Raw genomic sequence first — 12,375 nt, 5'->3', positions numbered from 1 at the left:
ACAGCACAGGACAAAGTTAGAAGATGTAACAAAGTGCAAAGTTAGAAAATGCAACAAAGTGGGACAAAATGCGGCTCGCATTAAATATGCAAAAACTGCGGAGAATTTCTAAATGTTATGTTTTATAAATAATAAAATAAAATAATGCTCCATATTTCCAAAATGTATATCCCTTTACATAAAATGTTATGTAGTTATCATAGTTGCGTATAAAGATTTAGTCGATTTACATCCCTACTTATTGTAGATAAAAAGTTATTTCTATCTATAAGTGTGTTTAATTGTGAGTTAACTGTGGACAAAAATTAATCGTGATTAAATATTTTAATCGATTGACAGCTCTAATAAATACACATATATATATATATATATATATATAAATATATCAAATAGACATGAAATAAAACCCCTATAGTCACCTTTACACTTGTATTACCCAATATAGTAGATGTATTCACCGAAAATAAGACATATTAGATATAGATATGAAAACATAGGCTCACATGTTAGCAGTTACTTTTTTTTCTGGACAGCATAGTTTAAATAAAACTCCTGCTTGAGCAGTGTCACAGTAAATGTGTTCCCTAAGGAGTGACGAGTCAAGTGCCCGTCTCACCGAAATATAGTAATACATTCACAATTACATTATGTCAGTTTTTTGTGCTTAGTACTGCAAATGTACTTTGAATTGAATGAAAGAACATTAGTTCATTCAAAATAATTTAAACATTGACATTTAATGAAAATGTTTTGCTCAGCTTTCCATCGCAATTTTAAGGCTAGCCACTAAGCCAGATAGCAATGTTTTCCAAGCTTTTTATATGAATTCATTGACGAAACATAGTAAGAACAGATTAATTGTATCATTCAATTTGTTACGATTTTATAAAAAAAGTGTTTAAAGTGTTTTCATGGATTCTTTGGGGTTAAAACAAATCCTGATCAGATCAAGCAGAATAACAGTTTTCCTGGCAGTGGTCTTCCTCAGTCCATTTTGAGGAGGACTAAATAAAAGATTCGGACCAGATGTGTTGTTGGATAGGCACACCCTGGTGCCAGCCCACCTGCTACACTGAGCTGGGTGCCAGATAGTGGCACACAAGCCTCGCAATTATCTGCACCAAACATGCACAGCCCCCATGAGTCATTGCTCTTCACAGCTAATTTAACTAATCTCAACTGGAGGGGATGATCCAAAAGAATAATGCATCCAGGGGGCTGAACATGTTGCAGTCCAATTGAAAATATCTAAAGGGAGGCAAAAGGTGTGCAAAATTTGCAACTTTTTTTTATTTCTTTTCCAAAGAGAATATGAAGAGCAAATGAAGCATGGGTGTGGAAAATACTGGAGGACAATGTAATAATGAATGCAATTATTTTAAAATGTGCTCTAAATGAGTCTACTGTGACAGTTATACGCTGCTATAGAGTGCTAATAACCTCAAACAGTCGAACAATGCAGAATTACGCCAAAAGAAAGATATGTAAAGCAAAATTAAGACTGTTTTAACTGTTAAAATGCAACTCGACCTTGCAAATATGAATGAATCTTAACAAAAAGGACTGCATTGGTTTATAGGATTAAAGATTGGATTTTTAGTAGTTGTTGGTCATTTTTTTCCAAAGAACAAAAGTGCCGGTTGTTGAGGGGTGTTGCCGTTTTTTTGACATTTATTTTTATTTACTTATTTTTTTTAATTCCAGGAACAGACATGGCATTTCTAAAATGTTTTAAAAAGGCAACCTCGTTTATTGTGGTTAATTGAATTTCCGTGAAGTAGGATTCAAGATAATATTAATAAATTGAATATTTTTGGAGTTAGATCATAGAAAACCTGCTTATGATCTTTTAAAAATGTTTTTGGACATTATTAGAGTCCAGGAGACATTAAATAACACCCATATAATCACCTTAATATTCATATTACCTTATATAACAATTCTTTAATTAACAATAGCAAACTACCAAGCTAACTAGTTAGCCTCCAATTTATTTATTGTAAACTGAAGAATAGGTTGGAAAAACCTATTCAACAGACCCAAAACAAAAAAATGAATGGCTTGGCTGTTTTTACAACAACAATTTGAATATTGCCATCTGCCGTGCTTGTATTATGAAGCTTACTTTGCACTGAACAGGAAGTCACTGTGTGCACGTTTTAATGCTGTGTAAATAAACAGTAGTTATGTTGCTGTTTACGTTTCACGCTGCTTCGTGACAATGAAGTTAACAATACTACAACACATGTCGACATAAGTGGACCCATTTTTCATAGAAATGACCCCTCTGGGTCTAAAATGTTATGTCGGCAAAAGCAGTTTAACATGTATGTCGACGTCATATTACGATGGACTTGTTAGACGGTGGTCTAGGACTTGACGAGTCGAGTTTTTGACATAGACGGGTTTGACTGTTTAAGTAATCCGGAGTCAAAGTAACCATAGCTTTTCGTTTCTTCACACTTTTAAAGTCGCTTAATGGAGAAAAGCAGGCCTTTTGGTGGGAGGGTATATGGAAAGTAATTAGGCGGCACTCTGTGGCGTCTTTCCGAGCTGACAGTTCAGAGGAACGCTCCGTTGTATACCCGGCAGTCTCTCAGAAAGCAGGCCATAATTCATCATTAGGACATCAGAGTCCAGGTGCAGATGAGAACTGATAGAGCCTGGCAACCAGGCAAGTCGGGGCACTCGAGGAAGAAAATCTTATCCTGAGGACAATTCCCAGGTCATGGCCACGGTAATTGAAATAATTGTGCCCCGAACGTTGTTTAATCACTGACAATCACACAGGCTGGGGGTATTAAACTGAGGAATGCGGTAGTCTGATTACATCTGCCACCCTTAACTGTCTCCCCTCCCCTGAACACCATCAAGCTTCTCATCTGTTCTGTTGTAACTTTCTGGAACGTGCAAACTGTACTCGAAAACGGGGAGCTGCGTCTGTTTGGAATTCATTGCACAAACTCTGCATAAGTGAGGCACCAGCGTGGTTAAGGACAGGCCAGCAAATGAACTAAGCACAATCCTGTTAAAAAAGCCTATGTTGAGATGCAACAAATCATTTGTCTGTTATTAACCCTGAGCCTGTAATTATGCAGATTACCATAGATTTTCCTTGATGCCTGGAAGTGAGATCCAGGGGTTGTTCTCGGTGTGGCAGGCGGACGAGGGAATGGCCATGCATTACTGAACTTGCCACATTCATCATGTTGACTGATGGCACAGAGAGTCGGTCCCCGGGTCCCAGTGGTTAATGTAGTGGGTAATTAACTGTCATTTGCCTAGTAATAGGCCGATGATCAATGGTTTGTGAGGAAACAAATTCTAATCTGGCAGCTGATGAATGCGTGCTGAGGCTGGGGCAACTGAAGTGGTGGGAGGGACGGAAAAGATGGAGATTGGGGGAAGGAAAGCTGCAGCTAGAATTTTAAATGGCTACTGGAAGTCATCCCTGCAAAAAAGTAGAAATAAATAAATGTTTACGAGGTAGTGCAAAAAACAACTGACTGGACAGGTTTATTTAATGAGATTTCTTTTAAAGTATTTGATTGAATGAGTGCTGCCAAGGACACTACTAGCTGCATGATGATCGTGGTCACTAACGAGACCTTAATAGAGCTTGGCTTTGTCAAGTTCAAACACATTATAACACTTATTATAAGAGTTGCTCAAGCTAGTGCTCCCAATTTTTCAGTGATGTTGAAAAACAAGAATTCTGGAAAAAGAACAGTTCAAGTAAATCAAGGGCCCAAAATGAATAAGACATTCAAGCCCATGATGAGAGTATGTCAACTTCTGATTATTCCAATATAAGGTATGGCATTTACAAAACTCCAGTAATCAGGGGGGTGTCGTCGTATTTTGACACATTTAGTTGGCCAAAGCTGAAAGAACACATTTGGCATAATACCGCCCGTGCATTCACCAAAAGGAGACGGGGGCCTGCAGACTCTGATCTGGTTTTGGGGTCCACTGGGCTAAAGCCTTGTGGAATAATTTAATTGGTGTCTGTTTTTCCCGCTCATCAAATAGGTACCAGTGAGCCATACCGGGCTCTCATACACAGCCAATGCAAAACGACAATACAAGGTACTGAGCACTGACTGCATCAGTTCTCTTTCAAATTCTGATCTGCGCAAGGCATGAATTTTGATTCCAGGCCGTATCTTCAACCTCTTTAAATAAACATGCTGTCTTGTCAGCCATGGATATTAAGAATATGTCGAGTCAGATATTTTACATTGTTATCCGGTGTCCTTTTCGCAGCCCTCTAGACATAGCAGGCAGTTGTACCGTTGTTAAAAGACCCGTGAGAAACATATATATTTATTACCAATTATAATCCTGAGCTAAAAGTATTGAATCCCATGCTTTGGGTTTTCTGCACACAAGGCCTCTAAGCTGTCATCCTCTGATCCTGTGCCTTTGAATTCATTACAAGTAAAACCACGCTTAATTTGCCTCCTCCCTTGAGAGCCATTAGCGTCCATGACATCAAACTAGCAGAGCAGCGAAAGACGAGTGGCAGGTACGCTCCATCCATCTTCCCTCCCCGCAGGGCGAGGCAGGCTTTCCCTGTGTCCCGACGCTTCAGAAAGTGTTTGCCACACAGGAGCTGCCATCGCCATGCAAAAGATGGCCATCTTGTTTGGTCAGCTTAGCTTGTTGGAGACAAAATATGGCCTGATTTGAGAAGCGAGAACGTATGTAAAGTCGCCTTAAGCTATGGAACACACTGGAAGGTGATGTTGAATCATTGAAAGCAGTGCTTAATGTCGCACATACTGTAGGTGCCAAATGAATTATGCAGCAAACAAGTAACAAGTGCATGATAAGCAGCCAGGAGGTCTATTTAGAAACCCGGGGCAGCCTTTGGGCTTTTTTTTTTATTCGCATTGTCTTTACAATGATTTTTTAAAATTATTATTTTATGGACATCCATCTGGAAAGCAAAAAATTGCTTCATTAACAAATGTTTAATTTCCCTTCTGCTGAGTCATAGCTTTGAACAGCTCGATTGACACACCGGAGATTTTTCTTCATAAAAATATAATTAATTTCGAATGACATACACTGTGAAATAATCCTAAAATATGATTACAAATATGAATAACATGTTAATATTATACAAATTAAAAATGAGCTAAAATTGAATTGAAATGACATGTTCTTGTGCTGAAATATTAACAGGTGTAATGCAATCCACATATTCAAAGCTAAAGAGTGACGGGTAAGTGTGACTCACACATGGTCACTTTTGTGAGATGTATTCTATTTTGTCCGAATTAATATAAGAGGAATTGTAATTGCTTTGGAACGTTATTCTTGTAAGCAAAATTGCACTTTCATTGAAACAAAGTTGTTTTTGCCAAACACATTAGTATAATTAATGAGACATCCCTAGTTTCGCCAGTAGGGGCAGTGCAGCGGTTCTGTCGCTAAAAGACTGGCGTGACTTCCTCATTCCGCTGAGGAGGCTTGATGGAGAAGACACCGCTCGCACGTCTCATTTATTTCTCCCTGTTTTAACAGGCCCCATCACACCCTCCACAACCAGCTGAACTGAACTGAGACTTGTAACACAAGCAGAGGTAGCAAATACCTATGACCTTTACAGCGGAACCCGTTTATGTCGACACCGTTTGGACCGGCTGACTCACGTTGGCATGAACGAGTTCCACTGCAAACATCATGAGTTTTTGCATCTAAAATGTCTCCGGCATACTCCGTGAAAACTTTCGTCCAATTTTTGACGATTTTACGGTCATACTTGCTTGTGCTCCACATTGGGAATTTGCCTGATTCTGGACAGATTTTACCCACGTGTGCTACACAGATGGGTGAGGCAAAATTGGGAAGCATTTTTAGCCTATTTAATTGAATTAGATGCTTTGAGTCCCTGAAATGTCGTTAGTACCATTATCCTTGTGGGTTACTCACACACACACGTAGACAGCCACAACAAACAAATACAGTATATATGAACTTAACCTTTTAAAACTGGGGGCTGCTGTGCTGTGTTTGCGTTGCTATGGTAATTGCGCAATATCAATTAAACACGTCCGCGTAACGTCAGCCAAAAGCTAACAGAAGACAATTCCAAACCACAAGCCCTTAAATGGGACAAAAAAAGCGTCCAGCCCGAAATGAGCATGTCATGAATAATTTCATGAAACAAAAGACTAATGTGACTAACTTGGCCTGGATTGAAAGCTAATTCTCAGTCGCTGAACAAGAAGTATTTGCTAGCATAGTTATCAGCATTTTCACATCTACAGTATGCATCAAGTCTCCCCTTTATGTTGATACCAGGATCGTCCGTGTAGACCTTGTAGATGCGCAGAAAAACTCGATTTATTTTGGGTGGTTAATGTCTTGCAAAATGGTCCAGGCTTTCAGAGGTTAAGTATTATTTCGTTTTGACCTCTTAAGTTTGCTTTAAGTTGTGTTTAACATCAACAGTGATCGGTCTCTGAGGAAAGTTGTGGCGCTTCGTTATTGATTGCACAGTAGTGGTAGAAACACAGAATGGTCACGGTCGCCAAGAATCTTTAAAAGCAAAGTAGTGTGACAGACTTTTTAAACAGAGGAGGTCACCTACATTTCCAAGAGCTGAGAGCGGAGCATGGATGAACATGGGAAACGGTGAAACTAAACTTACAGAATGACTTTTTCAATCCCTTCTGGATTTTACAAGCTTTTTTTTGTGATTGTTCCTAAAATGTCTGATTACCAGACCTGACCGTGATAAGTGAATTTCTGCAAAGTAGGATTAATTATTTTTAATCAAATATTTTCATAGTTACAACATAGCACATAAGTTGTTTTTTACCATTATTAGAGCCCTCTGGACAACAAATAACACCCCATAGTCACCTTTACACTCGTATTACCCAATAAAGTAAATATAATCAGAGAAAATAAGACATTTAAGACATAAATAAAACTTGTGCTTGTGTGTGTTGAAATAAATGTCTTCCAGATGTGTGGACAGGAAGCGACGTCGGGGGTTCAGACTTGAGTTTCAGATGGATTACGGCCGCAACAGTAGCCTGTGTTATTATTATGACAATAGTTATTATGATTAGTATTGTTATTATTGTTCGTGTTGTGAGATAATTCAAACCTGCAATAAAAGCCTGTTGTTCCGGCGATCACGTCTGGTGCGACTCGTGAAACTTACAGTAGTGACTAGTGTAGAACACTACCATTCATCAACGTCTTCTGATGCCTTATACTCTATTTGTATTTTGCTTCATTTATGCTGGAAAAGTTTTTTTTGGCCAAGAATCCATACGAAGAATCCATACGATTTGCTTAAAAAGACTTTTTTTATTTTTTTTTTACTAATAATAGGCATCAACCACCAAACAATGATCAATGAATTATTCTTTGAAAAAAACATGAGTGAGGTCATGATGTTCAAACTGCAATTGGCGAGGCGTGACTGTAAATTCTTTATTCATTAAGTCTATCTTTAGGATTAGTGTATTTACCGACATCTCGTAACCAGCTGTCACCAATTCAGACAACTTTGTGCAAAGTTTGTTAAACAAACACCACCAAAAGGCACCCTGTGTACGTTTTACGTTTGAAAAGTGCTTGGCGATGGCAAACTTTCCTTTATGCTCCAACAAATTGCACGTAGTTTAGCCACACTTTCATTGAGAACAATGGGGAACTGTTGCGCGCCATATATAGTGGTGATTTTTGTTGGTAAATGAGAGACTAGAGATTACAACCACGTGTCCACGTTTCTGTCAAGGTAAATAAGTAACTGCGGATGTGGGTGGGCGCGTTGATTGGCTAAACAGTTGAGGTGCACATTCAAATACGAGAAATACGACGATGATTGGCCAAAATGTGCAGGGAAGTTGCAGGGATTGGTTGAATTTGTGTGAATAGGTGCAACATTGCAAAATCCTGAGAGGTTTGCTTTTTTTACACCAACACATTCCATCATTTACAATTTGGGTCCTTGAAAGCATGCCATCTGTAAATGATGCAGGTTAGCAGAAGACAAGGACATTCACCCCCGCAGAGTAAGAGGCGTCTCACTGTGGCGCTTTGTCGGAAGCTGCAACACAAAGTGCTGCTGTTAGGCTCAAACGCCACTTGCTCATTATCTTGCACTAAATCTATCATTTCTTGGGCTTTTTTTTTTTTTTTTTTTTAGATCAATTACGCGCCTCTGTGAGGAGAGAAGTCATCATTTCTCCTGTTTTATGTGAGCGCCTTTTGGCGATACACAGGAAAGAAAAAAAAGGACATGAGATGATACAGACATATCTAAATTTAGAGGGCTCAAAGGAGGAGGCATAATTCTTTTAATTAATTCAGTATTAATCCACAGAAGAGGCCCTCTTTGTTTTCACCTAGCTACTGTGTTACAAGTAATATCCTTCATTGTCTCAAGGTGTGTTGACAGTGGCCCTTAATTCTGGAAGTATTCATGAGGGCGCAATCTATCTGCTTCTTTTGCCTCTGGGAAACATACTTTCTGAAGGTTAATAAACAACCCTGCATATCCCAAGCCTCGAGATCATTTATCAGATTGCGATCTCTTACAGACTCAGAGAGTGGCATGCCGTTTTATCATTTTAACAACGATGGCTAAAAGTGCCCGAAGAAGTCTGCTTAATAGGTTATTTTGTTATATGATTTTGTTATCAGATTCCTTTCTCCCTTGTAGCCTGGTCTGGGCCGCTGTGTAGTAACAGCCCTGAATCCCTAATGAATACTCCCATTAAAGTCCCTGGAGCAGGCAGAGAAATAATAGGGTCCTCCCTGGGCAGTGGTGGAAACCATGTCCCATCTATTTCAATGGCACAAGCTGTAGCCCTGCTATTCTTTTATATTTTGCTTCGGCCAGGCCCAGTCCGTTGGAGTTATTCTTCCAATATTTAAACAACTTTATATCAGAAGATCATGTTAGTCTCTTAAAAGTAATCCTAAGACTGACCCCTAACTCCTAACCCGAACCCGAACACTGATCCAATGCAATTGTAGTTAGGTAATTAGGTAATTGTAGTTCTGGTGACAAAGAGACAGTTGGGTGGGACAAGGTGTGTGTGGAGTCACAATGATTGGATAACCTACCTACCCTACGCATTACAATGGGATTTTCTATAATGTTTAAAAACTATTTACAAAACTCTAGTTTTCAACAAAAAAAGCTGTCATATAAAGTCTTGCTGAAAATGACATGATAATCATTCACTGAAAATCTCAAATATTTTCAAGTCATCAGAGTAAAGTCCCGAGTCACTGATGTCAAAGTCCAAGTCTAGTTGCAAGTCTTTGATGATATTGTCAAGTCGAGGTCAAAGTCACCAAAATTGTCACTCAAGTCTGATTCGAGTTCAAGTCGCGTGACTCGAGTCCACACCTCTGCCAAGTCCCAGCTCAAAAATAGTTGTACTCACAGGTAGGGGTGTCACGAGGTCTCGTGTCACAAGATCTTGCGATTTTAAATCTTGACGATATTTCTCGTTCAGAGAAAAGCTGTGTCATGGGTACAGCGCAGCCAAAAGGCTATCAATGATAATATGAATGATAATACACGTAATATGGAAGTGCCAGTGCGCGAGGCAGGATTGGAACCACACATTTAATTCTTTGCTTGTGTTCTTTACGCACACTATAAACCTTGCAATCCCACCTGCACTCGATGTACGTAGCAACACTCGTTTGTGACGTGTGTCTGCTTTTTATCGTCAGCGTTGAGCAGCTGCGGCAGTTTTCATGTCCAAGCAGAAGATTTGATCAAAGTTACTTAAGATTTGTATGATCAAAACACGATCGCTGCATATGACTTCAAAACATGTGATAGTAGAGTCAAATTCAGACCTACTTCCTGATACGGCACCCTAAGCATCATGGGAACTGTAGTCTTCTTTGCGTAATTATAAAATGTATTTTACGTGTCTTTACATAACTACCCATCAACATAAATGATTGGTAGGTGCAGCTACAATTGCTGTCAGTATTTTAACGTATTTTTTTTAGTTTTTGTTTGAATTTGTGGAAAGAAGTTCAACAATTGGCCGCGAAGTGGCCTAGTGGTTAGCATGTTGGCCACACAGTCAGGATATCTGGAAGACTGAAGAAGCCATTTAAGACATAAAAAAAAGACTTGTGCTCGTGTGTGATGCAATAAATGTCTTCCGGGCGTGTGGACAGGAAGTGACGTCGGGGCTTCAGACTTGAGTTTTAGCTGGATTACGGCCACAGCAGTAGCCCGTGTTACTATGATTACAAATACTTATTATTATGTTATTATTGTTTGTGCTGTGAGATAATTCAAACCTGCAATAAAAGCCTGTTGTTCCGACAATCACGTCTGATGCTTGTGTTACTAGCGACACCTAGTGACTAGTGTAGAATACTACAGTTCATCAATGTCTTTTAATGCTTTATACCGTATTTTTGTATTTTAGTTCATTTAATAATTTTTATACTTGAAAATGCATTTTTAGCCCAAGATTTGTTAAAAAGCGGCATATTTTACTTTTTGGAAGAATATCTATCTCAAGTCTTATTTATCTTATACTTAAACATCTGTGGACGAGGTGACACACAAACAAACCAATGCTAATGCTAAATACAGCTTCCTGAGTAGTGGTGTGATCAATAAGGTTATGCTATGGAGTCACACAATAACAGTCCTTCATGACTTTCCATATTCCGGTCTTTTTGAAAATCTGGACTCCCAAACGTGCAGTTTTAAAGATACTGATATGATGTGTGCAGAGTGGATTGCATGATATATTTTTTGCTTTCTTGACTCAGGTTGTTTGGTGTAACGGGGAACTGCGCAGCCTGCAGCAAGCTGATTCCAGCCTTCGAGATGGTCATGCGGGCCAAGGAGAACGTCTACCACCTGGACTGTTTCGCATGCCAGCTCTGCAATCAGAGGTGAGTGATTGAACTGCATTGAACTCTCGTCTCTCTCTCCCCGTACCTCCAACCGGCTGCTTGGGAAGAACGATCGCACCGTGGTAACACCAGCTGTTGATAGTGGAACAAGGAACATGCATCAGGAGATTTATCACTCTAACAAGAGAGATACCCCAGATGGATCAAGACATGATGATCTTGTACTGTACAGATTTAAGGTAGACAAAGTTCGAGAGGCCCTTCTCCGTTTACATCAGTCTTCATTACACGCTGGAATCCCAAAGTCAGAAAGAAAGAGTCACCCATTCTTACCACAACTCGACTTTTACAAATATAACAATGCTCACTTTTGAATGACACTGTCAGAAAAGTATTGTTGTAGCAACATCATAATTGTTGTTTTCTGAACTGCTCTCCTCAAACCTGTAAAACTCTAAAGCGGGAGAAGGACACTTGTTTATCAATTTAGGGCCATTTTGGATTTTATAAAGTTCTCACAAGGCTGTATTAAATTTATGAAACAAATCTGATGGGATGATCAAGCAAATGTTGTATTACTATATATGCCGAGTAGTTTCTTAGGGAGGTTGTTTTAGAATTTGAATTTTGTTTACTTTAGGGTGAATGTTTTTCACACGTTTGAGCTCTTGGATGTTTATTTAAAAAAAACAAAGACGTCAACGTGCAGAAAAACCAGATGGCACACCTCATACCCCTAACCTGAACCTCGAACCCTCAGGCTCTGTCCACACAGGAACGCTCCTGAGATTTTTTTTTGTTTTTGGTGGGTTGAAAAAAACAACACTGTCCCATATTAGTAAATAGCTGCATCCAAACGGGAACGGATCACCGAGTCACGTGTGGCGCTGTGAACAGACACGCAGACGGAACCACCTGACACACCATACTGTGGAAGAACGCAAGTCTTCCGCTTGCTAAGGCTCGTCTAGACTTACAATAAAGTGGAATTACATGTGCTTAGTTTTGGGAGTATAAGGCAAAAAAATACTGGGATAATGTCGACTGCGGTGATTCACAACGCTTGAAATGCTCAGATATTATGTTGGCTTGTCGTCAATGCTCAATTCTGGTCACATGATGGCGATGGGTCGCTGACGTCGTCGTTTTTAAAAAGCTGCGGATTGCTCATCTATACGGAAACGACAAGCCGGCGTTTTCAGATTTTCCCATTCCGGGCAGTCGTTTTCAAAAAATACCATTTCAGGGCACCCAGAATGCCGCTTCCGTGTGGATGCGAGTCTGAAATGATAAAATATTTTTCACCTGAATACGTTTCTGTGTGGATAGCCTCTAAACCTAACCCTACCCATCATTTTTGAGCCCACAGAGCCCCTTGCATTCCCATGAACCTCTGGCGGACCTAGGGGTGGTGGAGTGCTTGGAGGCGGCCAGCATTATAGTAATATAATGCTATTGTAATTTACAGGTAAAACAGAAAGCTGAGAAAAAATGGCA

The 12,375-nt window shown here is 39.5% G+C and overlaps 1 protein-coding gene across 2 annotated transcripts in view; it reads left to right on the top strand.

Annotated features, from left to right (window-relative positions):
* lmo3 (LIM domain only 3) overlaps window positions 1-12,375 on the top strand; it is a 59,614-nt gene that overhangs the window by 34,632 nt on the left and 12,607 nt on the right. For both annotated transcript variants that reach the window (XM_054800476.1, XM_054800475.1), the window contains one exon: window positions 10,792-10,917. In XM_054800476.1, coding sequence (XP_054656451.1) covers window positions 10,792-10,917 — 126 coding nt within the window. The remainder of the gene's footprint in view (window positions 1-10,791; window positions 10,918-12,375) is intronic.

The sequence above is a fragment of the Dunckerocampus dactyliophorus genome, chromosome 15, assembly GCF_027744805.1.
Source record: "Dunckerocampus dactyliophorus isolate RoL2022-P2 chromosome 15, RoL_Ddac_1.1, whole genome shotgun sequence".
Lineage (NCBI taxonomy): Eukaryota > Metazoa > Chordata > Actinopteri > Syngnathiformes > Syngnathidae > Dunckerocampus > Dunckerocampus dactyliophorus.
This window is presented reverse-complemented; position numbering and strand designations above follow the sequence as displayed.